Source organism: Salvia miltiorrhiza, chromosome 1, assembly GCF_028751815.1.
Source record: "Salvia miltiorrhiza cultivar Shanhuang (shh) chromosome 1, IMPLAD_Smil_shh, whole genome shotgun sequence".
NCBI classification, from domain to species: domain Eukaryota; kingdom Viridiplantae; phylum Streptophyta; class Magnoliopsida; order Lamiales; family Lamiaceae; genus Salvia; species Salvia miltiorrhiza.
In genome coordinates this window covers 43,915,559-43,942,690 of record NC_080387.1, presented here as the reverse complement: position 1 = coordinate 43,942,690, position 27,132 = coordinate 43,915,559, and the positions used below count along the sequence as shown (strand labels likewise).

The window sequence follows — 27,132 nt, the reverse complement described above, 5'->3', positions numbered from 1 at the left end:
GCCAAAATTTGACATTTTATCATGGTGGAAAACAAATGAATCTAAATATCCCGTTCTCTCCCAAGTGGCTCGTGATGTTTTGGCAGTACCCGTCTCAACTGTAGCATCAGAGGCAGCATTTAGCACTGGAGGACGAGTACTTGACCCTTTTAGGAGTTCGTTAAGTCCTAAAGTTGTGGAGGTTCTCATTTGTGGTCAAGATTGGCTTCGCAATTCTCCTACCGCAGTTGATGTTGAGGAACTTTATGAAGATGTCCAAAAAATTGAACAAGGTATATCAAAATTTAAACTATATTTTTTATATGCTTTCAATTTTATGATATACAACTAATTTGTATTATTGTTAATTTTTGTAGGCATGCAAAATTTGGTAGTGCAAGCTCCAACAAATTAATCAATCTCCATTATTTGTTGGGACTTGAAAGCTATTGAAGATGATTAGACGAATGTTTATTGATTTTGAGTTTTGTGGTTTTGTGAACATTGAAATTATGGACTCTTTCCTTTATCATTTGATGCTAATTTGTTGTTGATTTGATGGATATTTAGAAACTCTTTAGTTTGTTGGCTATGGATGTTCTAGTATTTATTTTGGTGAGTGTGATGAATGGATTCAATACTTATGCAAATTTTAATTATTAGGTTGTTATATATACATGTATGTTCTTGAAATGATTACATGAATGATGGATAATGATAAAATATGTAAAAAAAAGTTGAGCAGATTTTTTTAATTTTACTATTTTTTTTTCGGATTTTTCGGATTTTTCGGTTTTGTTTCAGAATTTTCGGTTTTTCGGTTTTTTCGGGTTAATTCGGTTTTTCGGTTCGGTTCGGTTTTGATTAAAAAAAATTCGGTTAATTCGGTTCGGGTTGTTCGGTTAATTCGGTTCGGTTCGGTTTTTTTTCCTAACCGAAAAAAAAATATGGTTTGGTTTGGTTTTACCAAAAACCGAACCATATAACCGAACGCTCACCCCTAACCTCAATGAAGAGTGGTGAGAAATCGGAGGGCACAGTGTCAAATTTCCACGACGAAGAGCTGGAAACTTGGGGGGAAATTTTCATGGTGGAGGAAATCGATGGCCAGCGCCGGAACACAGAGAGAGAAAATGTGAGGAGAGAAATGATGGTGGCTAACTCTAGGTAGGAATAAGTAGATTAGGTTTAAGTTAAATGGGCAATTAACTTATTCTTACGACTTAATCAAGCCCTATGTTTTTCTATTTTGAGTTTGGGCCACTTTTAGTGGGACAAATCAAAAAGGAAAGGTGACCATTTTTATTGAGACGAAGGGAATAATATTTTATGTGTTAAATATGGTAGGTGAAAAGGTAAATAAAGAGAAAAACTTTGTTATATAAAAAAAGTGCTTAAGTTTCGTAGGACAATCGAAAATGAATAATGCTCAAGTTTTGCGATACGGAGGAAGTAGAAGTATGGAAAATACAATCGTGTATAAGAATGCATTTTTATTTTTTTTTGATAAATTTGCAATATTAAATAAAGAAATTAAAAGGTCGCGTCACATGCATTTTTAAGAACAACCTGATTTTTTCAAAGAAAAAATTCAAAGAAAAAATCAGACTTGTGACTGACGCTTCCCCCGTCTAGATTGCGACACGTCACCTAGTTTGTACAGTGACCGGTTATGTACTTAGTTGGCCCAGACCGATTTAGTTAAGTGAACCAATACTGTTTTGACTTTTTCAAAAAGCGTAGGGTGGTGTCGTGGTAGTGTATTGTGTAAGTTTCCAAATACACATTTAAAATGACTGTAACAAAAATCTTGTTTGACATTGAATCCAGGTTTGGATTCGGCGTTTTCATTTCCCGGCGGCGTCGTGAAATAAATTAAGCAGGTAGTGTTCACTAACTCTTGTTACGTTCAATCACATTGAATCCAGTGGATTTGTTTCGATGATATTCCGAAGACGACAAGTATAAAACTTGCCATTTTCACCGTGTGAAAAAGATACTAAAAATAAGTTTGAGTTAAATTTTGAAAAGATGATGGCGCCACCTTTCTCACAAAATTCCCCTATCTTCCCCAGTTAAAAAAAATGGCGGATTCCAGCACAATCTACATCGGCGGAATCCCGGTGGAGTTCCCGTACCAGCCGTACGGCACTCAGCTGGCCTTCATGAACCAAGTGATCGCGACGCTCAATCGGTCGCAGAGAGACGGCCACTGCCACGCGCTGCTCGAATCTCCCACCGGCACAGGGAAGTCGCTCTCGCTGCTCTGCTCCGCCCTTGCATGGCAGCAGAATCACAAACTTAGAAATATCCGGAATGAGTCCAACTATCATGGGGGCGGCTTCATCCCTGAGACTCAGCCATCAGGTATTAAATTTTAGAGAAAAAAAAAAAAAAGTGAGATCGTTGAGTGTTTTGTTTTCTTATTGTTATTAGTTGCTATATTGGTGGAGATTAGAAGAAGCCATTTTAGGTTGTTTTGGTTGGTTATCTATTCAGGGAATCCAGCAGGCATGGAGCAACAAAGATTAGCACCGATTATCTTTTATTCATCGTAAGCTTGGTTTAGCTTCAAATATTGAGCTCACTAAAACTGAGTGTGAGAGTTTGGTGTGTTTTAATTAAATTACTAGGAGAACTCATGCTCAAATCAGTCAAGTCATCCGGGAGTACAAGAAAACAACCTACAGGGTCCCCATGGCAGTCTTGGTACCTACCTCTCTTCACTAACTCTCGCTTTTCCATTTTATAGTCCAACTAATCTAACATGTTTCTTTCACTCAATAACCATATTCTGCTACAATCTACAATCATGCCTCCACTGTCTTGTATTTTCAGAATGATGGTAGAGTGGTTAATGTTTGAGACCAAAGTCTCGAATTTGAGTCCATCGAGTCACAATTTTTAAATTTAATATTGCAATTACAAAAAATAAAATAAAAAATGATGGTGGAGTAGCATTGTCTATTTCCATTTTTAGTACGAATTCGAAAGAGTTTATTGTGATTAACAACATACCTCAACTTGAATTGAGTATAAGTGAAAGGTGAATCTCGTTTCTCCACTTTATTTGTTTTTTCTAGTTGAAATCTACGTCTTAGGGCGTGCTTGTATCGTTAAGTAGTAGTCATGGAATGGAAGGTTCTGAAAGGAGTGGTTGTGGAGCAGGTGATTGGCATACCTGCTAGAAGTGCAAGGGTAAGAAGTACAAATTTTTACATATGTTGGTCATAAAAGCAGGTCGAGTCGCATACATGACACTGGTCTCATGTATATATTGTGTTATGTAATGCAATTAATATGATATATATATGGGATAAATTATTCTAGTAATCCTAACACATGACAAAATATATAATTACTATAAAATGAAAAAATAAACTATAACTATAGATGAAAAATCAAAATAAAACTAAAAGCTTATAATATAAATAAACTACTACAAATACTTCCATTGTTATAATTACATATTTATACTTCAATTATCATATATACAAAGTGAAAGTACCCATTCTTAAAAGCTTGCTACTTATTTTAAATGGTATGCATGTTTTGCTTATATATCTTGTGTTCTTCCAGGGATCAAGAAAGCATTACTGTACCAATCCAAAGTTACTTGGTGATAAGAAAGTTGACGAGAAATGGTCATTTCCTTTTTCTCAACAGTTGATAGCATTTTTCCATTTCTCTTGTCTCTAACACCAGTTTAGATTTTCAGTCGGTTGCTTCTGAAGAATAGAGAAGATTACTGCCCGGAATCCAGGTATGTCAATTTTCTTTAGGTGTCTTATAACCGGTTCTATTCTTGTGGATTTGCAATTTAGTTTGATTTCCTCAATAAACTCATTTCCTGTCAGAAATGTCCATGAAGTCAAAGGTCATCCCTCTCTTCGAAAAGGTGGCTGCCATGAGGTCCATGACATTGAAGATCTTGTCAAAATTGGGCAAGTTGTCAAAGGTTCTATGTTTTTCAGTTTGTATATATCTGGGGAAATTAATTAGTAAAGTGACTAAAAGAGCTCTTCAATGTTCAGGCTGTTCATATTTTGCAGCACATTCTTTGGTTGAAGATGCAGAACTGGTCTTCTGCCCATACAACTATATCATCAATCCAAACATCCGAAAGGGACTGGAAGTTTATATGCGCGGGAGCATTATTATTTTAGATGAAGCACAGTATGTTGAATCTATCAATGGTCCATATATGTTGCTGTGCTTCTTCATTCTTCATCAAGTATACAATAATGTTTTTCCGGGAAAAAAAGGAAAACAAGCAAAGTTGTTCATCTTGAAGTGAAATTTGAATTTTTACTGACAACAAATGTTTATTCTTTAGCAAAATATTTTCATCTTTTCATGATTGATGTTTTTGAATCTATAGAATTTGACAGTTGAAATACAATTTGGTCTGTATAAGCTTTCACCTTATACATTTTCTTCTCCTAATAATTGTTTGACTTCTTCAAAATTTATCCAGTAATATAGAAGACGTAGCTCGTGATGGTGGTAGTATTGATCTAGAGGAGGAATCTTTGCTCCGTAAGTTCTATGCAAAAGCATTTTAAAAATCAATACCTGTTATCTTATGTTATATTGCTTTGTGTTTTTGAAGATTTGCAGATAGAATTGAGACGGCTGAGGCTGATTGATGCCATGACATACCAACCCTTGTTTGAGATGACTCAGGTGCTGATATTCATAAGATACTCTCCCTTCACTCGTTTTCCAAACTCTTCTTATCAGTGTATTACTATTCTTTTATTTTAATATATGCAGGACATATTGAGTTGGATGGACCGGAGAAAAAGTGCCCTGATGAAGCGTGATTTTGGGTGCCATTTCCGTTGGTTAGTATTCACTACCACTGCGATGGATGCTATTTTTATTTTATTTTTTTGTTAATAAAATCTGCTCATAAATACAAAGCTGCGAAAAAATAGTCTATATTCAAATTGAAACATCTCTGGCAAGTTCATATAATGATTTTATGTTTGATTATAACATGTTATACTTTTTGTCTGGTCATGTTTTATAATTTATAGGCAGATGGGATCTTATAGGGTGATGAGTGAAAAATTGTTGTAGGTTGTTTGTATAATATGTTGCTCCAAATAGAGCTAGAAGATTACATTTTGCTGCCTGCCTTCAAGTGTCATCCTCTCCTAGCAACGAAAGACACTTTGTAGAGAGCATCGTTTCCTTTCTAGAATCAATTATACTGGGAATTAGACTTGGGTAATGAGGGAAGTGGAAACTATCTGATGGTTTTGAAAACTTGTTGTTTATGCATTATTACTCCTAATTTTATATAACATGAAGATGGTATTGTGAAAATGCACTTTTATGTTTCTTTAGATCCAAATTTTGTCTTGAACTTATTCATATTCCATCCAAAAGGGATAATTCCATTGCTGATTCAAAGCACTTAAAAGAAATGTATAAACCTAAATGAAGTTGGTTCTATAATCTTTGGGCTTTGGAAACTTACTGTAAATAAAATTCCATTTCAAAATCATCCTTTTTTTCTTCAGAGATTAGCATTTTCAAGAATGGCAGGCTCCTTCTCATTCTTTTATTTTCTTATGTGTTTTAACCAACTCAGTTGGACTGGAGATAAAGCTTCAAAAGAGCTACAGGAAGCCAATATATCATTGCAGAATTTTCCAATATTGCAACACTGTGCCCAAAAGGTACTTATAAGTATCAACATTCAGTTTGATGAATCTTCTTATTTTGGTTTGCATTGTTTCATTCATTATGCTTGGCCATTTTTGTGGCTAACCCCATTCTTTGTTTGTGAACCATTGGTCTGAAGGCCATCAGAGCTGCTTCAGAAGCAGAGCCATGTGTTTCTTATTTAACAGGAATGGCATCAGCTATCCTAGAAGGTAATTTATCTCCATTTTCATGCATTTCACATATCTATGCAGCGAATTTCATTGTTGATTGGCCTTCTGGTGATCATACAGGATTGTTCTCTTCACTCAGTTACTTCTTCTCTAGGGATGGTGTCCATATTCGTGACTTTGAACTGGCACTACAAAGAGTTGCAAAGAAAGATGAAGGCACACAAGGTCACTTTCTTTTAATGCTTAAGTTGCCCATTCCTCATAAGCAGCTATGTAAAATTTTGAAGGGATAGAGAAGTTGGCCATCTAAGCATTCTCCAGCTTGATGCCATGCTAAATTTGTTATAGAACTCAAACACTTTGAAAGACTGAACAAGGTTTGTGGAAGATGAGTTTATGTTTCTCTTTTCTTTTCCATTGGAATGTTATGCAAAATGAGTTTGATAATATATTGTTGAGGAATCATTAAGAACCTTAACGTAAAATAATTTAAACGCACATACTCACTGACTTATTCTTTGCACTATAGAGTTCAGGAGACTGAGCTTGTAGCTCTGTTTTGCTGTTTTAGTGGCATAATGTTATTACTTATTAGTGCATGGGAGATGTTACAGGTGGTTGGACAAACACATTCAGCTTGTGGTGCTTAAATCCTGCCGTCGTTTTTAAAAGCATTGCTGAAACTGCACAATCTGTCATTCTAACTTCAGGGTAAACGTCAAGTTATTAATCATTTCTTGAGAAGGTTTCTTGCACACTACTGCACTTCTATTGTTTCCTGTGATTTCTTTTTATTTTTAGGCTTCCTTGATAGGTTCAAAATTATTTATTTAATATTTATTGCTGGCTTGCTGTTCTGAATCCTCATTGTCCGTGGTACATCATCAAAAATGGTACAACTGCCAAAAGAGTTGTTCTAACCCGTTTATTTTCTAAATGATTACATACTTGGATTTGGATTTTCAGAGTACTCTTACGTAGTTACAAGTTATTTAGTCAGTTGGCGTGATGCATATATATATATACATGTAATATTAATTTCTTTATTGTTGCAGAACTCTTTCACCAATGAATACTTTCTCATCTGAACTTGGTGTTCAATTTGGCACTTGTCTGGAAGCCCCACATATCATAGATGTTGATTCGCAGGTAAAATGATTCTTTCTTATGTGTTTCATCATGTTGGATATATAACTGCTTCTGGTTTTCCTAAATTAGAGTTTGGCCATCATCTTCCACAGGTGTGGGCAACTGTGATTTCCAATGGTCCTGGTAACTATCGACTCAACGCAAGCTACAAAACTGCGGATGATTATGCTTTCCAGGTATTATGCATATCCTAACTATGGTGAAGCTCAAAAGAATATTGTTTTCCAAGTGTACAAGAAGATTATGTATATTCTTGTGAAAAAAAGGATGCAGTTGGCACATCTTTGGAGGAAATATGCAAAGTTGTTCCTGGTGGTTGTCTGGTTTTCTTTCCAAGCTACAAGTTGCTGGATAAATTAAGCACCAGGTGGCAGGAAACAGGCCAGTGGTCTCGATTAAATGCACAAAAATCCATTTTTGTTGGTAAGCTTCTTGTTCTCTCTTCTCCTAGATTCTCAGATGCATGAAAGCTTTTATCTTTCTGAACAATACTGAATGACTTGTTTCAGAACCAAGAGGGAGCAGCCAAGATTCTTTTGAGGCTACTCTAAGGGAATACTATAATTACATACGTCATGGCACAAGGCAGTCGAATAGCAATTTGGTTATTAGGAAAGAAGGGGCAGCTTTTCTAGCAGTTTGTCGAGGCAAGGTAATTCAGCTGCTGCATATGAGCTTACATATGTTTTATCCATTCTAACTCTAATCTTTTGTTCACATTCATTTTAGGAATTTTTCCCTTTTTCGTTTAGATAAATTGGAATTCCTTGTGTGGAAGCACGTTTAGGATATAATTGATCCTCGAAAGCGTTCCTGATTGATGAGTTCTGTATGAGAGTGAAAAGCATTTTGATTTTCTGAATTGTGGCTGTGCGATATTTCTAAGCCAAATTAACATCTAGATATGGTGATTACAGGTATCTGAAGGGATGGACTTCTCAGATGACAATGCTCGAGCTGTCGTATCCTTTACATTAATTCTATTATGTATAATTTTAAATCTGCATCATGCTCAACTAGGTATAATTTTAACAAAATTATGATATTCCTTGTCAAATGTTATTTTTCCTTAACTATGTTAGGTGATTGTTGGGATTCCCTTTCCTAACATGTAAGTATTTCTCTCATATTCTCTTTTGCTAACTAGGTAGCATGACCATATTAGTAATTCTTGATCATTTGTTTACCAGTTATGACATTAAAGTTGCACAGAAGAAGAAGTTCAATAATATAAATGAGATATCTAAGAAGCTTTTAAGTGGGAATGAATGGTACTGTCAGCAAGCCTTTCGTGCCCTAAACCAGGCTGCAGGTACATTTTTTCATTATCCAAAAAGTTGTTACTTTATGAATGCATAGTTGATCCAATTTAGTAGCATTAAGCTTTTCAGCCAACTATTTTACTTTAATCTTAACCCACACCTTTTCATCATCTGATGTTTGCATATGTTGAACCAACCAAATATGTGGTTGTCAAAACATTGTCACAATTGGGTGTGAAGTGATTGAGTTAACTCAAATTAAAGTATATTGATTTTAGTTCTTATGTATGAAACTAGTTTCTAAGGATGAAGTGAATTTTGTTGTTGAAACATTGTATCATCATAATGCATAGAGAAAGAGAAGCTAAAGATTGTAATTGTATTTCTTATTTCTTCTGCTGATACACTTCCCCCATTTATAGTGTTGGAAGGGAGATCATATTTAATATTTGCTTCTACAACATCATGAGGATTCCTACAACATCATGAGGATCCCTATAATTAAGGGATCCTTGATTATCTTTTGACTAACTTTATCTTTTGACTAACTTTATTTGTCTGCTGACTTTTTATTCTCAACACTCCCCCTCAAGTTGAGTGACGGGATTTCCGATACTCAACTTGGAAAGAACTTCTGAAAAACTTTTGAAGTCTACAGCTTTGGTTAAGATATCAGCGAGCTGATCTTCGGACCTCACAAACGGGAGCTCCACAATCTTTTCCTCAATCTTTTCCTTGATGAAGTGCCTATCCACTTCGACATGTTTTGTTCTGTCGTGTTGAACAGGATTTTCTGATATGCTGATGGCAGCCTTGTTGTCGCAGTACAATTTGCACGTCTTCGTTGGGTGAAGGCCTAATTCCATCAACAATCTTCTTAGCCAAAGGACTTCAGTTAACCCACTCTTGATCCCTCTGAATTCTGATTCTGCACTTGAGAGAGCAACTACCTTTTGTTTCTTGCTTCTCCATGAGACAAGATTTCCTCCCACAGATGCAAAGTATCCAGCTGTTGACTTTCTGTCATTCGGGTTTCCTGCCCAGTCAGCATCGGTGTAAGCTTGTATCTCAAGGTGTCCAGCCTTTTTGAACAGCACTCCATAGTCAAAAGTCTTCTTCAAATATCTCACAATTCTGAGCGCAGCTTCCATGTGGTCAGCCTGTGGTTGGTGCATGAATTGACTAACAACACCAACAGCATAAGCAATGTCAGGTCGAGTATGGGAAAGGTAGATTAGTTTCCCTACCAGACACTGATATTGTCCTCGATCGGCTAACTGAGCTCCTTCCACAATTTGTAGCCCATGATTTACGATAATAGGAGTTTCTGCTGGCTTGCAATCTAGCATCCCAGTTTCAGCTAGGAGATCTAGAGTATACTTCTTCTGGTTGATGAAGATCCCCTTCTTTGATCTGAGAACTTCAATTCCGAGGAAGTATTTTAGTTTTCCTAAGTCCTTCATTTCGAACTCTTTGAACAAGCTTTCTTTCAACTTTTGAATCTCCTCTGTGTCATCCCCTGTTATAATCATATCATCAACATAAATGACCAAACAAGAGATCAGATCACCTCGTTTCTTTAAGAATAAAGTGTGATCTGAGTTGCTTTGCTGGTATCCAAACTTCTTCATGGCTGCGGTGAATCTTCCAAACCAAGCTCTGGGAGACTGCTTGAGCCCATATAAGGTTTTCTTCAACTTGCAGACTTCACCCTCTCCAAAATCTCCTGAAAAACCTTGAGGCACCTCCATGTAGACTTCTCTCTCTTCTTCAAGCTCTCCATGAAGGAAAGCATTTGTAACATCGAACTGATGAAGATCCCAGTCCTTATTAGCAGCAATTGAGAGGAGCACTCTGACAGTGTTCATCTTTGCAACAGGTGAGAAGGTCTCCTCGTAGTCGATCCCATACATCTGTGTGTATCCTTTTGCGACCAATCGAGCCTTGTAACGCTCAATAGATCCATCCGGTCTCCTTTTGATTGTGAAGACCCATTTGCATCCTACCGTTTTCTTCCCCTTTGGTAGTCTACACTTCTCCCATGTATGGTTTCGATTCAGTGCACTTATTTCTTTCTTCATGGCATCTCTCCAATGTGGAATCTTTAAGGCCTGTTCCGCATTCTTTGGGATCTCTTCGTCATACAAAGCTACTTCATAGGCAGCTGCAGTTTTGGATAGGTTCCCTTTGGCGATACCCCCAATAGAATACCGAGAGTTCTTCCCAAACTTTTCTGGTGAATAACGTTTAGGAGGAATTCCTCGAGTACTTCTAGGGGGTAACACATATCTCCCCTTGTCTGCACCCATTGTATGCTCCTCCTGTACTTCCTGTTCTTCTTCTTCAACCACTTGAGAAACAGGATCAGTAGAACCCGAAATCATAGTAATAGGTTCAGAATCTCTTACCTCAGATATCAGTGGTGAAGAAGATATTTGGGGCGGCGGTGGATTGGATTGCTCAGATGTGGATGAAGTAAGCTCGGTGGCTAGGTTAATATTTTCTGTTGGATCTGCTTCCGGGACTGGCATTGGTAACCAACTTAACAAGTCGATCTCACTCTCACTCTCCCCCTGACTGGTAAGGTGGTTATCGTAAAAATACTCAGTTTCAAGGAAATCACAGTTCATGGTGGTGATGATTTGACGGGTTTTGGAATTGTAACACCTATATCCTTTTTGATTAACTCCATATCCTACAAACACACACTTGACTGCACAAGGAGAGAATTTGGTGCGTTCATGTTTAGGAATGTGAACGAAAACAGAGCACCCAAAGACCCGTGGTTGAAGTGTAAGGGCAAGAGGTATGGAGGCCAGAGTAGACAATTTATGTAATGGTGTTTGAAGTTTAAGAGTCCTAGTAGGGAGACGGTTAATAAGGTAAGCCGAGGTTGCCACGGCCTCGGGCCAAAACGAGGAGGGAACATGAGACTCAATCATCATAGAACGAGTCATTTCAAGTAAAATTCGGTTTTTTCTTTCGGCAACTCCGTTTTGTTCAGGAGTGTGGGGGCAAGTAGTTTGATGAATAATCCCTTTTGTTTGACAAAATATTTTCATGGAATTATTAACAAATTCCCCTCCATTATCAGTTCTAAGGGTTTGGATGTTTTTCTGAAACTGAGTTTGAACCATAGTATGGAAATGAGTAAATTTTTCAAAAACTTCAGATTTGTGTTTTAAAAAATATACCCATGTCATCCTAGTGCAATCATCAATAAATAACAGAAAATATTTAAAACCTTGTCCCCCTACCACGGGTGAAGGACCCCAAACATCAGAATGAACAAGAGAAAATATGGAGTTTACTTGTGTGTCATTAGGCTTAAAAGATTTTCGGTGGCTTTTAGCTAAAACACAAGTTTCACAAGATAAATTCTCACCATTTTTTATTAATTTAGGAAATAAAAGCTTAAGATACCCCATGGATGGATGCCCTAACCGACGGTGCCAAAGCCAGGTTTCCCGGTCAGCAGTTCCGTGAGCCAGCATCACCTTGCCTTGTTGAGCTATCTCATCCACATAGTACAATCCATCCCGCTCAGTGCCACGCCCAATAATCTCCCCCGTCCTGATATCCTGAAGTAAACAGAAGTGAGGATGCATTATCATGGTACAATTGAGTTCTTTAGTAACATGACTAATTGACAACAACTTATGAGATAGGGACGGAACATATAGACAATTGGATAATCGCAAGGTTGGGGAGATTTCTATAGTTCCGGCCCCTTCTACTTGAGTTAAGTCACCATTAGCAGTTTGTACATGAGTTCTAAAGGATTTTGATGACTCAAGTATATCTGATTTGTCAAAAGTCATAGTGTCTGTAGCCCCACAATCAAAAATCCAATTTGTTTTTCTACTGACTTGTTTATTTGACACTTGACATGCAGTGGGGATTATTTTCGAATTTTCAGATAGTTTTGGGTCAAAATTTGAGTTGGGCATAACTATTGGGCTGTTTTGAATAACATGGGGTTCATTTTGGGATTTCCATAAACTTGAGGGACTAGACTCAAAAGAATGGGGTTTCTTTTGTAATTTACTGAAAATAGGGGACTGAATTTGAGATAATGGATAAGTGGGAGGGTTTGATGAATAATCATCAAACCCTATACCTAAATCATGCGCCTCTTTTTCCTTTTGACCAATTCCACACGCCTCTTTCTCCCTTTGACCGATTCTCTCCACCTCTTTCTCTCCCTTGGTTCCACCTTCACCATTTTTCTCGGTTGTTCGGCCATTAACGCCGGCGGAGAAGCCAGCAGCGGTCGAACTGTTGCGTCCTCGGCCATCTACACCGACAGAGGTGCCGGCTGACGCCGAGCTGTTGTGTCCTCGGCCGTCTACGCCGGCAGCCGCGCTTCTCGCCTCCGTTCTGTCGTTTTTCCGGCCGTCAACGTTAGTTGCCGAGCCGGTAGTCGGGTAGCCGGTTGAGTTTTCTCCTCTTCCTCTCTCGGATCTTCCTCGGCCATCAATCGGTAAGATAAATCCACCGTCGAGGAAATCGTCGGAGCCGCCTCCCACGGCAGCGCACACCCCGTAGTCACCCATGTAGGAGAGCTCCTCGGCGGGCTTCTCGCCGTCGCTGTTGGAGGCCAAGCTGTCGTAGCTGTTACTGCGGGAGAAGGCCGACGACACCCTGATTGGCTTGGGCAGGTAGACCTTGATCTTAGGCGGCGGGGTAGGTTCGTCGGCGGCGCTCTCGTCCTTTAACGGCGAGGGAGGGGTGGGCTTCTGCTTGGACTTCTTCTTCTTGGGCTTGGCGGCGAGGTTGGGGAGGTCTTTGTGAGGGGAGTTGGGCTTGCCGCTGCCGCTGGTTTTGGAAGCTTTCTTCATTTTTGGAATGGCGATCGAAACTGTCGCCGGTGAGTTACTCCACAAACTGATTTGAATTGGCTAGGAATGTTTTGGTTTTGGATTATGAACGATGATGATTCGTTTCTGAGTTCCTATGGTTAAACCTGCTCTGATACCATGTTGAAACATTGTATCATCATAATGCATAGAGAAAGAGAAGCTAAAGATTGTAATTGTATTTCTTATTTCTTCTGCTGATACACTTCCCCCATTTATAGTGTTGGAAGGGAGATCATATTTAATATTTGCTTCTACAACATCATGAGGATTCCTACAACATCATGAGGATTCCTACAACATCATGAGGATCCCTATAATTAAGGGATCCTTGATTATCTTTTGACTAACTTTATCTTTTGACTAACTTTATTTGTCTGCTGACTTTTTATTCTCAACATTTGTAACCCAAACTCAGGTTACAATGCCCATTTGCTTATAGTATTTCTTTACCTTTTGGCTTTTGTAGGTCGTTGCATTCGACACAGGTTGGATTATGGAGCTATCATCTTCTTAGGTACTCACAACTTGTGATCAAGTGACGCGAATGCAAAATTAATTGAATTCATTTCTCATTCGAGTTTATCTTACTTTTTTTGTCTCACATCGACTTGGTAATGATCTTGTCTCCAATATATAAGTTTGGAGTACCCTCTACCCTTATGAGGCCTTTTAAGAGAATGATGGGACCCAATTCTAATACGCACAATAATAGATTTTAGAATATTAGTGGAACCTTACGTAAATATATCTTTTTAGAAAGGTATGTAGAGAGTTGCTGATTAATAGTGTTTCAGAAACTAATTGCATTAAGTAATTGTTTTGTGCATGCAGACGAGCGACTCCATAGAGAGAGAAACAGAGCATACATATCAAAGTGGCTGCGCAAGTCTCTTAGGCTCTACACCAACTTTGAGGAATCACTTCACGGTTTAAAATCCTTTTTTCGGAGATGTGAAGGTATTGCAGTACACCCAAAATTTACTATGCCAAATATTATGCTTTATGCATAATGTTGATATTAACTTTGATTTATATTTTTTGTGTCCAATTGTGTAGGTGGCGGACACAATTACATGTGACTTTCATGATACCCATCATTCCTCGTATACTATACATATCTTAATTTAAGTTATCTTGTTATAGAATCTTAATAGACAAAAACTTGCGTGAAGAACTCTCTCTCACCATGAGCTCTTCCTTAGAATATTGATCATTGAAATTTTTAAATTTTATTTGTAATTAATTATATCTTAATTAATCAATTAAATAATAATTAACATGGTGATCTCACCGTGTGCGCGCACCAGAGATCAGCCCATTCTAATATACCTACCAAACGAGCCTCTAGTCCACAATAGTGGCTACTTGATAATGCAGCTTCGACTACCATCACAAGCAAACTAAGAATTTAAAATATACTTTGTATATATATCAGTTCAGAAACACTCCAAAAAGCATTCAACGCATCAACAAACATCGAGCTAAAATTAATAATTACCTCTCGAGGTGGAGGCTGCGAGAAACTAAAGTGTATTGTTGTCGTTATCGTTATCGAAATACGTATTTAAACTCATATTTATCTTTATACAAAATGCAAACAATACACACTTATACATTAGGTCGTGCGTCGTGCTAGTGTATTGTTGATTTTGCGGAAGCTATGATGAGAAAAACTTTATTGAAACGGGAATTTTACTTTGAGTTGCTACAGAACACTCATATATTTTACATGAGTTTTACTTGATTTTTTTTTTCTTTTTGTTTTTACTTGATTTTATAAATGAGAACAACACTATCTACATTGTGCAATGGATGATTCTAGAGAGACTTGATGTTAATAGCCTAATAAATGCATGAGACCTTTAGGATACTACACTTATGAATGTGACTTTCAATCTAACCAATACTAAATATGCACTAGTATTCAAAAGGTCAAGAGACAAATTATGTCATTTAACATATATTAGTTAAAACTAAACTTAATACACACTTATACGCTAGATCGTGTGTCGTGTGAGCGTGTAAGCGTGCTTGAACTAAAACTAGCCTAATACACTCCTACACGTTAAAGGATAAAATAGTAAGAGTTGATATTATTTAAATATTATTATAATAGTGGGTACAATTTGCCTTTCTTATCTTAAATAAGTATATACTATTTTGCCTCTATGTATTATCTTTATAAATATGGACAATTAATCCTTATAATAAAGCTTCTTATATACTATTCTCTTTATATATAATATTCTTTCTTGTTCTCCTCTTATGTCTAATTTATTACTCACATCTTTTCTTTTTTGAGTTGAGACGTGGATGACAAATATTTAAGAAAGTATTGCATAAATTGAGAGTGAGAGTGATGAGCAATGAGTAAGGAAGAGGTTTTCTTCAGAAAATGTAGCACGCCATCCACAAACTTCAACATTCAAGTGTGAGCCACATTTCCGACAATCACTATAACTAAGCGCATTATACAAGCAACAAAACAGAAACACGCCCTGACACAAATTTGTAACATTACAAGCAAAAAACACAAACTACTTGATACATAGATCATTTGTAACATTACAATGAAAACAGACTTATCTAGACTGTTTGGAGCCGAGGGGAAATGAAACACGCTGAGCTCCTTGAGACAAATTTCTCCGGTCTTGATCATGGTTCGAATTGCCATTGGCCGCCTCTTCATCCTCTTCCGTTTCTTCAGGCAGTTGCGTGTTGTGTCTCTTGGGAATAGCAAGCTGATAATTTGGGTTGATCAATGTGTCCTGCTCTGGAGGCAGAGGAATCCCCAGACCGGCTATTGATTTCGGCAAGGGGACCTTATTTCTGCTCCGAGCCAATTCCAGTAGCACCTATCAAGGGATTTGGTGTAGTGATTGCACGCAATAATATCACATATCAGCATAAACAACAGAAACCATGTTTATTAACATATTTGCACGCTTTCTTCTTGAGATGAAGTAACCAAGAGCTATTAGAAAGTACAACGGGAAAGAGAATCCAGAATAAACCTCACAAGACTGTGATCACACCTTTACACTATATAGACTCATTTGTGTCATCATGGTATCACCAATCAATACATGATACTAATACAAGTATTGATAAATAGCTATTAAGTAGTGCATCATGAGCAAACTATGATAAAACAGTAGTTCAAAGATGGCATATTAAATAAACATTGTGAACCATCTACAAGCTTTAGAACACTTCATCAACGTATTACGTGCTTCGTTCCCCAGAAGAAGCAATCAAATGTTATTAGGAACATTAAGGTAAGAGTATCCAAAATATCTGAGTTTGCAGAAAAAGGGAGAGCAGCTAATTAGTAAAGCTCATTAGGATCCTTATCACACCATTACAATATATAGACTCTTTTGCATCAAATCGTATAAACAACAAGTTTCTGATATGTATCAAACTATTAATACTGTAGATACTGAGCTAAACAAACAATCTAGTCCACAATAATGGCTACTTGATAATGCAGCTTCGACTACCATCACAAGCAAACTAAGAATTTAAAATATACTTTGATAATGGCTACTTGATAATGGGTAAGAAAAATCGGGCTAAAATTGATAATGCAGCTTCGACTACCATCAGTTCAGAAACACTCCAAAAAGCATTCAACGCATCAACAAACATCGGGCTAAAATTAATAAATTACCTCTCGAGGTGGAGGCTGCGAGAAACTAAAATTCACTTTGGACTGAATTGCAAGCTTAACATCATCAGAGTCGATGATAGACTTCCCAGCATGGTCTGCATACACGTGAGAATCAGTGAGAACATCAACTACGTATCGATACCAGAGCTCTAAAAACTGGTTTACGACTCGAGGCTCGTAGTCATCAACACCCATTGATTTCAATAACTCCTTCACAATCTTTGCATCCTTCGGCATGACGTCTTCTCCCACCTCCGCCATTCACTCTGCAATAGTTCCTAATATCACAAATATATCGGGGGGGGGGGGGGGAGGGGGAGAATCGAGACTTAGACGAAAAAAATAACATCTAAATGAATAAAAAACAATAAATAGTCCCAAATACGTCTAAAATCAACTGGCACGCAGCAGAATACAACTTGTACATGAAAGCAAAATTTCAGGAGGAATTCATACATATCGCTTAATTCAAGCAAACCCAACTAAATTAACTTCGGGTCACTACTTCAATCTGTAATACCCCGCTTTTCCCTAACTAAGTTTAGAATAATTTTGAACTTAGAAATCAGGATGATTCAAGCCGAATAAAAGAAAATGAATTTATTTTAATTCCAATAATTTATTTGCAAAGCTTTTGTAAATGTAGTTATTTAAATTCATATGCATTTCATATAGTTTTTAAATTAAGTGTTTGAGCATTTACATCAGTTATTTATTTATCAAAAGCGTGAAGAATTATTACAGTTTCAATAATCCAAAGTTGAAGGATTTTATTTTTTTCAAGTCACTTGCTCTCAATCTCCCCATGCTTCAAGCCATACTTTGAGTACAAACTACAGTAATTCCTGCCAACACCAGGCTTCCATCCCATCCAAATTGCCCATGCCATCAATGAAGTACACCAACTCAAGCCCTCTCTCAAACCAGACAAAACATCAAACAAGCATCACAACCAATCAGTGAGCCTCAAGGTTTCATATTTTTCCTAAACTTATTATCTTCAGCATGCTTCATTCGAATAGGAAATATTGCATCATAACTGTGTTGAGAAAACAAAATCCTTAAGCAAAGAATAGACCCTATTTATGTGCGAAATTGTGTATGTATTCAAATTTACATATACTACTGATAGTGTTACAAACATGTTTTAACAAAAAGAAGAAAGAAAAATCGAGTCTTGAACCTGGCTGTGTCGAGTAGTTTTGATGTGTTGTTCGCTGTAAGAGTCGAGAGACGGAGGGAGGCAGGGCACGGCGGCGACTCGCCGCTGCTGTCCGGCCAAGGGCGTGGGTGTGAGTCGAGGGAAGACTGAGATGATGGCAGCGACTGGTTCGCTCTGGTTGCCGGAGAACTTGAGGGAGGCAGCGGTGGCTTGTCGTTGCCAAGAGTAGAAGGAGAGGAGAGAGAGTGGAGGGTGCCGGTGACGGTGGCTTAGCTGCTGTCGCCGGTAGTTTCAAGGAGGCTAGGTCAGGCGGTGGTGGCTGGTTCCAGCTGCTGCGGCCGCTGACTTCTGTAGGTAGGGAAACGAGGGAGAAGAAGATGGGGCGAGGGAGAGGGCCGATCGTCGGCTCTTCAACGGAGGAGGAGCCACGATGGCAGATTCGAGAGGGAGCGGGCAGATTTCTGGTGAAAAGGGGGGAGAGAGTTTGAGATGAGGGGGAACCGCTGATGTGTTGAAGAAGAAAGGGGTAGGGTTTGGGCTTCAGATGTTGGGCTATTTCCTTTCACTGGGCCAATTTCCATTTTATAAGTTGGTCCAATTTATTTATTTTTCAGTTGGGCCGTTCCACTTTTTAAACCTCGGCTGCTCATGTTATCAAGGATGTTGGGCTGCGAATTCTTTAATTAAAAGGATTGGGCAATTGAGTTACTTATTAAGCTGGGCCTCCTTATTTTATTAATTCAAGACCGAGTTTGAGTATTATTTAAACTGCTGAAATAGAAATTTTATTAAAAAGAAAACCGGACAAGAAAACCCCTAAAAGCACAAACGCTAACAAAGGGTCGGATCACAAAGGAACTGTCAAGAGCAAAACAAAAACCACAAAAAAACCCGCAAAGGACCACAAAAAAAAAAAATATATCTGGCATCTTTGTTTCTAGATTTGAGCCTCGCCTTCTATCGAGATCTACAAATCTCTTCCTTCTAATGGTTGTGTAAGCTTCTTACTCATCTTATCTGAATTGTTATCTAAGATGATGCATTTGAGCACTTTCTCTGCTTGATGGAGACGATTAGTTCTTATGTCCAATTTCTGGGTTGCATGATAAAGGTTTGCTTTCTTTTATCCTTTTCCTTATAGTGAACGAGTCAGGCTGTTTGGAACTTATATAGATATTTGAGAATATATTTTTGCTATAATATAACACAAGATCTACATTTCCACAAACTTGAGGTAGCTGGACTAGTAAAGCATGACTTTTCTATTTAAATCCTCTTCTCAAAATCTAACTTTTCCAGAAATCCACATTATCTGTTACATACGTTAAGCCTCTCATGTGATGAAGATTTTCAGGCTATAGTATGCTTTTGTGTTGCTTATGATTTTTACTTGTTTGTGCTTGGTGGAATGCTCCATAGATGAAAGATCATACTTAAATTTCCTTTCAGGTAAGTCAGCAGTTGTCGAGGTCGAAATATGAAAAAGAGTGTGGCGTATTGCTCTGCATGCCTTTCATCTGTGCAGGTGCAGCAATATATATGTATTTCATCTGTTTATCACTCTCTTTTTTATTTTGTATTATCCCATAGCTTGAAACATATTTATATGGTTTAACAGGATAGGGTGCTGGTGGATTCCCAGCCTTACTCTTTTACCAAATACCCCTCCCCTCAGACATCGACTTATAAAATTCCTAAAAGTCAAACTATTTGCTGTATTTGATCCGTCACAGGTATGTGGTATTTTTGTCACGGCACCAGTTATCGTCATTAGCTCAGAAGCACGGAAGTGAATACATTTTCTACACCAATCATCATTAAATGTATTGATGAATCATGTCTGAACATTGCTGATGTGTTATTACCTTATTGGCTTGTTTTAAGTGCACATATGGTTTCAATTGCAAAAGAAATAGAGAGAAAAGCTATTATTGTTACACTTCTCCATCTTGGGTTCTGAGTACTGTGCTATGCTAAGCTGATGAATGATGAATTTATTATTTTTTTGCAATTAATGTTACTCTTCTCCATTTAGTCACTTCCAACTGCTTTAAGAGAGTTTGAATTCTTATTGAAGTTGTGCAATTATTGTACTACACCACTCCAGCTTACAAATTTGCAGAGTGGTTCATCAGTTGAAGGTCAAAGAACGAAACAAGGCTGCACTCTCTGTGATCTCAACCATTGCAGACTTTGGCTGTGCCTCTACCTCTCTTGTGCTTTTAATGGCTGAATAATATGTTCATTTATTATACCTGATTAGTGGAGCAAAAATAATTGTAACCTAGTGATATATCACCATCGATTGTTATTCTGCAAAAATTCAACTCTAGTCTCTTTTCTTAAAACTTTTGTTATAAACTAGGCAAGGCAAAAATAAAGTATAATCAAAATGGTAAATCAATTTTGCTATATCCAGCTCCCTTCTTAGCAGTCTCCAATTCATATCTATGATCTGCTACCATCCCAGCAGCAGCATAAGCACCAGCAAGACTGAGTGAATCAGCCGCATGATTTTCATGAATCCCTTGGAGTTCTTCCTTCACGTGCTCGGCTAACTCGACGTTACCATATACTCTGCACGCGCCAAGCAATGCGCGCCAAGCAGTGGCGTCCCTCTCGACTGGCAATCCTTTGATCAGCTCGTATGCTTCCTCCAGCAAGCCAGCACGCCCCAAGAGATCAATCATGCAACCATAGTGCTCAATCCTCGGCTTCAATTTGTACATTTCCACCATCCTCCTGAAACACCACAATCCTTCTCTCACTAAACCTCCATGGCTGCAAGCACTCACAACTGTCAAAAATGTCACTTCATTAGGCACAACACCCTCCTCCTCCATTCTATGAAAAAGTGTGACCGCCTGATCTGCTTGCCCGTGTATTCCACAACCGGAGATCATAGCCGTCCAACTCTTCACGTCTTTACACTCCAACCTATCGAAAACATTGACTGCCTTCTCAAGCAGCCCGCTTTTGGCATACATATCTATTATTGCTGTGCCAAGAACTGCATCCAATGGCAACTTCTCGTCCTCAACATAACCATGCACGTATTCGCCTATTCCAAGAGCCCCGGAGGCGGAGCAAGCAGAGAGCAACCCGGCCATTGTAGAAGAATTAGGCCGTACAGTGTGATCCTTCATCAATCTCAGCAACTCCACTGCTTCTTCAAGAAGACCACTTCTAGCATATCCATCAATTAAACAGTTCCACAACACAACATCTCTTTTAACATCAACTTCATCAAAGAGTCGACGAGCAGAGTGCATGCAGCCGTGCTTCCCGTACATGGAAATCAAAGCAGCAACCACATTTAAATTCGACAAGAAACCAACCTTGAAGCAAAACACATGTATAGTCTCTCCCATAGATGCATTCAACAATTGCCCCACAGCTGAGACAGCACTCAGAATAGTAGTCACGCTGACTCCAAAGCTATCTCTGCACAGTAGTTTAAACAAATCCAAAACCAAAGCATATTCCTTCACGCAAAGATATCCCCCCATCAAGGTATTCCCCGAAACCAGGTCTTTCATCATACCCATTTCATCAAACAGATGGCGCGCGTCTTCAGTCTTGCCGCAAACACAATAGAAATGCAGAAGGGCATTCATCACATTCAAAACCGAACCGAACCCAGATTTCAAAACACACGTATGAACTTCAAGCCCGGTCTGGATCTCCAACAAACGGGAGCAAGATTTCAGAACCGAAACGAATGTAAATTGATCGAAGCCGTGATTCTCAGCCCTCATTCGATTGAACAAAAGGAGGCCATTTTGGGGATCGCTGCGGACAGAATGGCCTCGGAGCATGGTGTTGAACATGTAATGGTTGGGGGTCTTTATCTGTTTGAAGATGGAGTCTGCATAGCTGATATCCTGCATAGAGATTTGGGCGAGAAGCTTACTCAGTGGAAATGGGATTCGGTCGAGACCAGTCTTGAGCATCAAACAGTGAATTTGAGCACTTTGGCAGATTTGATCGCATGATTGTAGCAGGGAGATGAGATTTTGGTGCTCAAAATCTGAGGAAAGTGTGAAGTAGCAGTGATTGATGGGCCAGTTCTTGAATCTGCGCCAACATTGCGACGTAATATCTCTTTTGATCATAAGCTGAGATTTTCACCAACCCAAAAAGATTTCCAGTTGTGTGAAGTGGAACTTCTCACAGTCAATTTATCGAGCATGTGGCGGGCAAAAACATATTTCTCTGTCACCTCACCTGTGCGAAAGACTACTTCATTATACTTTATTACCAATAATCAGGGGGGAAAGAATAACGACTTTGACGGGGAAAATATCAAAATGAAAAAATAACAGTGAACAGTCGCAAATACGTCTTAAATCAACTGAACTAGCATTTGAATGCAACTTGTACATGAAATTTAAGTTAATTCAAGTAAACCCAACCAAATTCGGGTCACTACTTCAATCACAAAATAAAAACAAAAATATTACCATCATGTATAAGTTGCATTCAAATGCTGGTTGGGTTATAGCTCTCATGTATGACCCAACCATCATGTTACGTATAAGTTGCATTTAAATGTTATCCGAGTCGACTCTAGCGTTGGGTCATAGCTAGTCATCTAGTCCAATACCAGTATATATGTTGATTGAGTATAATGTCCTTTCATTACTATATAGTCTATGTGAATATAAATAAGTATGAATGTGTATAATTAAATCATAAATATCCTATATCTTACCTAGGTCCGATTATTTATCTTGCGGTTTACTGTGGAGAGTTGGCCCAATTATCATTAATTCCCTAGCCCAAACCTATTACCCGGCCCATTCCCATACCCTAGCCCACTATCCCATCAGATTTACCCCCCTCATCCTCACTTCCCCGCGCAACTCTGAAATCCTAAATCTCTCTATCTCCCACACCCTTCCGCCCCCATCTGCGCCGCTCCATCTTTTCCACCGCCCGTCTCCTCGATTCCCATCTCCGACTTCAATGCTCCACCCCTTTTTATCCCTGCTGCAAGTCTTTCAATCGTAAGGAAGTTTCATACACTGTTTGACTCAGAAGGCTCTGCTATTCCTTCTTGAAGTGTCGCCGGATTCCTGTTCGTGGTTTCCTGATTGGTGACTGTGGGTGTGAACTTCACTTCGATTGAGTGCTTGTATCGCCGGAATCCTGACCATCGGACTCTTGTTTTGGTGATAAGCTGAGGGTGTGTGAGCCGCCGGAATCCTGACCATCAGATTCCTGATCTTGGTGGTTGTGCATGCGAGATCTGTGCGCCGATCTGATTCTCCATCTCCCCTTTGCCGTGATCATTGAGCTGCTGGAAGAGTCGAGCCTACTGTGGAAAAAATCTGAGCCAAAGTGTCCCGAGGACACATTTTTCCCACATCGAGTTTCCTCTGATTTCTCTCTTTCTTTCTTTCTTTAAGTTTTCTGTTGTTCCTTTTACTTGCAGAATTTCCCTTTGTATTTTGCAGGTACTGAAAGGTGTAATTAAAGGAAGAGAAAAGAGAAGAGGAGCTTGGCACTAGAGTGTCGTGTGAAGGCGGCAGGACGGTCGGGAACCAAGAGGTGAACCTCCGGCTAGGCGAAGATACCCAACATTTACCATAATATCCAATAATCTTTAACAATTTTTATTTCATCAAAGATCAATAGATATTATCACTTCGCAATATAATTATATAATCTCTCTCGAACAATTATGAAAAATAAATAATTTGTAGCATAATCTATATTCTCAACATGCTCCATTTATAACGAGGAGAAAAAAAGGCTAGCTAACAGGCCATGCATGCCATCAAAGCTCATTAATTGAAGACGAGAAAAGTCACATAAAAAATTTCACAAAATAACACTACAAAAAAATCGTTGATTACCGACGGCGAAATGCCGTCGGTAACAAAAGACGGCCGCCGGTAAATAGTGTTACCGGCGGCAACTCGCCGTCGCTAAACGGTTCGTCGGCAACGCCATTACCGACGGCGATCGGCCGCCGCCGGCAATTAACGGCGGCGAAGCCGCTGGCATTTCCGCCGTTAAATACCGCCGTTGAACGGCGGAGACTTGCCGGAAAATTACCGACGGCGTTTGCCGTCGGTAATTAGCGGCGGCGAGATCACCGTCGGTAATTTCCACCGGACGGTGGTGGCGCACACGCCGGAGTTGTTCACGATATTACCGAGGGCAACATGCCGTCGGTAATTACCGACGGCATTACCGACGGCATTTGCCCTCGGTAATATTTTTTAATTTATTTTTTTTATTTTATTTTTTTTATTTATTTATTTTATTTATTTATTTATTTTATTGTATATCCACAATTTATTTCGGTATTTATACAGTATTGCATAATTTAGACGAACTTCCCAGTCGGTCACCCATCTTAGTTGTGCTCTAAGTCAAGCACGCTTAACCTTGAAGTTCTTTTTCAATGGTCACCAGTACAGAACACTCGTATTATTGATATATATAGTATCTATTAATTCATTTAAAGTCTACTTCAATATACAATATCATATATATTCATAACCTTAGAATATGTCGAGATGATATACAAAAAATGTTGTTAATTACGGATTGGGCTCGTTTCCGTTCTTATTTTTATGTCGGAAAAATATTTATTAATTAATTTATTATTAATTTTTGATTTTTTTTTTTTTTATCAATCTAGTTTATACACCATTCATAACCTTAGTGTTGATTGATGAGTGAATCACTAATCAAATTAACATTATTAAGTTATAATTATAAGTTTCTTACTAATAATCTTGAATGCTTAGTAATAATATTAGATTAGTGATGATTGATGAGTGAATCACTAATCAAATTAACATTCTTAAGTTATAATTATAAGATTATTACTAAGAATCTTGAATTCTTAGTAATAATCTTGGATTAGTGATGATTGATGAGTGAATCACTAATCAAATTAACATTCTTAAGTTATAATTATAAGATTCTTACTAAGAATCTTGAATTCTTAGTAATAATCTTGGGTTAGTGATGATTGATGAGTGAATCACTAATCAATCTAACATTCTTAAGTTATAATTATAAGATTCTTACTAAGAATCTTGAATTCTTAGTAATAATCTTGGATTAGTAATGATTGATGAGTGAATCACTAATCAAATTAACATTCTTAAGTTATAATTATAAGATTCTTACTAAGAATCTTGAATTCTTAGTAATAATCTTGGATTAATGATGATTGATGAGTGAATCACTAATCAAGTTAACATTCTTAAGTTATAATTATAAGATTCTTACTAAGAATCTTGAATTCTTAGTAATAATATTAGATTAGTGTTGATTGATGAGTGAATCACTAATCAAATTAACATTCTTAAGTTATAATTATAAGATTTTTACCAAGAATCTTGAATTCTTAGTAATAATATTAGATTAGTGTTGATTGATGAGTGAATCACTAATCAAATTAACATTATTAAGTTATAATTATAAGTTTCTTACTAATAATCTTGAATGCTTAGTAATAATATTAGATTAGTGATGATTGATGAGTGAATCACTAATCAAATTAACATTCTTAAGTTATAATTATAAGATTCTTACTAAGAATCTTGAATTCTTAGTAATAATCTTGGATTAGTGATGATTGATGAGTGAATCACTAATCAAATTAACATTCTTAAGTTATAATTATAAGATTCTTACTAAGAATCTTGAATTCTTAGTAATAATCTTGGGTTAGTGATGATTGATGAGTGAATCACTAATCAATCTAACATTCTTAAGTTATAATTATAAGATTCTTACTAAGAATCTTGAATTCTTAGTAATAATCTTGGATTAGTGATGATTGATGAGTGAATCACTAATCAAATTAACATTCTTAAGTTATAATTATAAGATTCTTACTAAGAATCTTGAATTCTTAGTAATAATCTTGGATTAATGATGATTGATGAGTGAATCACTAATCAAATTAACATTCTTAAGTTATAATTATAAGATTCTTACTAAGAATCTTGAATTCTTAGTAATAATATTAGATTAGTGTTGATTGATGAGTGAATCACTAATCAAATTAACATTCTTAAGTTATAATTATAAGATTTTTACCAATAATCTTGAATTCTTAGTAATAATATTAGATTAGTGTTGATTGATGAGTGAATCACTAATCAAATTAACATTATTAAGTTATAATTATAAGTTTCTTACTAATAATCTTGAATGCTTAGTAATAATATTAGATTAGTGATGATTGATGAATGAATCACTAATCAAATTAACATTCTTAAGTTATAATTATAAGATTCTTACTAAGAATCTTGAATTCTTAGTAATAATTTTGGATTAGTGATGATTGATGAGTGAATCACTAATCAAATTAACATTCTTAAGTTATAATTATAAGATTCTTACTAAGAATCTTGAATTCTTAGTAATAATCTTGGATTAGTGATGATTGATGAGTGAATCACTAATCAAATTAACATTCTTAAGTTATAATTATAAGATTCTTACTAAGAATCTTGAATTCTTAGTAATAATCTTAGATTAGTAATAATCAATGTTTAAATTTTCACTTGTATTTCAATATATATTTGATTTCAATGTTTTTGTATTTTTATCTTTGATCAATTTATTAGATGATAAATGAAAGAAAAAAAAATGAAAAAAAATTAAAAAATTAAAAAAAAATTAAAAAAAAAAAATTATTACCGACGGCATTTGCCGTCGGTAATTAGCATTTGCCGTCGGTAATTAGCGGCGGAAAAATGCCGTCGGTAACGTTGGTCGGACGGCGGTTGTGCTATCGCCGGATGTCACCGGCGGTGGCGATTAGCGGCGGCCGATTGCCGCCGGTAAATACCGACGGCAAATGCCGTCGGTAATAAATAATATATATGTATATTAATATATATTTAAATTAGCGACGGCGTAACCGCCGCTAATTAGCGGCGGCCGTTTTGCCGTCGGTAATTCGCCGGTAATAGTCAAAAGGCGGGTCGCCGTTTTTGCCGCCGCGGTGCCGTCGGTAATTGCCGGCGGCGGCGCCGCCGTCGGTAGTTTTCGTCGCTATTTGCGCGTTTTTTTGTAGTGTAAAATGCAAAATAACCAAACCATATACTAGTAAACATGAGATAGTAATGGCAATCTTGTTAAACGATTGATAACAAAATGTAAAATATTAATCTGGGTTGCATAACTAAGTATGTAAGTTATTCATTTCTTAGTGATC

At 37.4% G+C, this 27,132-nt stretch overlaps 3 protein-coding genes and 2 long non-coding RNA genes across 8 annotated transcripts; 3 read left to right on the top strand and 2 right to left on the bottom strand.

Moving 5' to 3' along the window:
• On the top strand, nucleotides 1-544 carry LOC130984947 (uncharacterized). The gene is made up of 2 exons (XR_009088835.1): nucleotides 1-272; nucleotides 357-544. It is a non-coding gene; the product is annotated as an uncharacterized LOC130984947 (long non-coding RNA).
• Nucleotides 545-1,798: 1,254 nt separating this feature from the next.
• LOC131026127 (uncharacterized) lies at nucleotides 1,799-14,380 on the top strand. Of its 3 annotated transcripts, XM_057955900.1 has the most exons (25): nucleotides 1,799-1,862; nucleotides 2,055-2,346; nucleotides 2,479-2,533; nucleotides 2,613-2,688; nucleotides 3,559-3,623; nucleotides 3,698-3,742; nucleotides 3,837-3,937; nucleotides 4,014-4,155; nucleotides 4,457-4,518; nucleotides 4,592-4,665; nucleotides 4,756-4,826; nucleotides 5,582-5,669; nucleotides 5,795-5,867; nucleotides 5,949-6,053; nucleotides 6,443-6,539; nucleotides 6,884-6,977; nucleotides 7,070-7,153; nucleotides 7,244-7,400; nucleotides 7,487-7,629; nucleotides 7,895-7,939; nucleotides 8,060-8,088; nucleotides 8,168-8,289; nucleotides 13,568-13,615; nucleotides 13,933-14,058; nucleotides 14,158-14,380. In XM_057955900.1, the coding sequence occupies exons 2-25, from the start codon at nucleotides 2,064-2,066 to the stop codon at nucleotides 14,178-14,180; spliced, it is 2,208 nt and encodes a 735-aa protein (XP_057811883.1). In that variant the 5' UTR covers nucleotides 1,799-1,862; nucleotides 2,055-2,063; the 3' UTR covers nucleotides 14,181-14,380. The 3 variants fall into 3 exon arrangements, 2 of the variants coding, with proteins under 2 accessions (XP_057811883.1, XP_057811886.1); XM_057955903.1 differs by lacking the exon at nucleotides 1,799-1,862 and having other exon boundaries at nucleotides 1,919-2,346; nucleotides 4,032-4,155; XR_009102206.1 differs by lacking the exons at nucleotides 1,799-1,862; nucleotides 8,168-8,289 and having other exon boundaries at nucleotides 1,914-2,346; nucleotides 14,158-14,272.
• Nucleotides 14,381-15,464: 1,084 nt separating this feature from the next.
• Nucleotides 15,465-18,516, bottom strand: LOC131026548 (transcription initiation factor TFIID subunit 9-like). 2 transcript variants are annotated; one of them, XM_057956441.1, is made up of 3 exons: nucleotides 17,958-18,516; nucleotides 16,775-17,052; nucleotides 15,465-15,956 (listed from the first exon to the last, which is right to left on the bottom strand). In XM_057956441.1, the coding sequence occupies exons 2-3, from the start codon at nucleotides 17,033-17,035 to the stop codon at nucleotides 15,684-15,686; spliced, it is 534 nt and encodes a 177-aa protein (XP_057812424.1). In that variant the 5' UTR covers nucleotides 17,036-17,052; nucleotides 17,958-18,516; the 3' UTR covers nucleotides 15,465-15,683. The 2 variants fall into 2 exon arrangements, with proteins under 2 accessions (XP_057812424.1, XP_057812432.1); XM_057956449.1 differs by having other exon boundaries at nucleotides 16,775-17,040.
• Nucleotides 18,517-18,802: 286 nt separating this feature from the next.
• Nucleotides 18,803-19,844, top strand: LOC130984972 (uncharacterized). Its single transcript, XR_009088841.1, has 3 exons — nucleotides 18,803-19,047; nucleotides 19,386-19,461; nucleotides 19,555-19,844. It is a non-coding gene; the product is annotated as an uncharacterized LOC130984972 (long non-coding RNA).
• A 366-nt stretch (nucleotides 19,845-20,210) lies between these two features.
• On the bottom strand, nucleotides 20,211-22,534 carry LOC131026220 (pentatricopeptide repeat-containing protein At1g26900, mitochondrial-like). The gene is made up of 2 exons (XM_057956006.1): nucleotides 22,400-22,534; nucleotides 20,211-22,163 (listed from the first exon to the last, which is right to left on the bottom strand). The coding sequence occupies exon 2, from the start codon at nucleotides 22,049-22,051 to the stop codon at nucleotides 20,324-20,326; it is 1,728 nt and encodes a 575-aa protein (XP_057811989.1). The 5' UTR covers nucleotides 22,052-22,163; nucleotides 22,400-22,534; the 3' UTR covers nucleotides 20,211-20,323.
• Nucleotides 22,535-27,132: the final 4,598 nt, after the last annotated feature.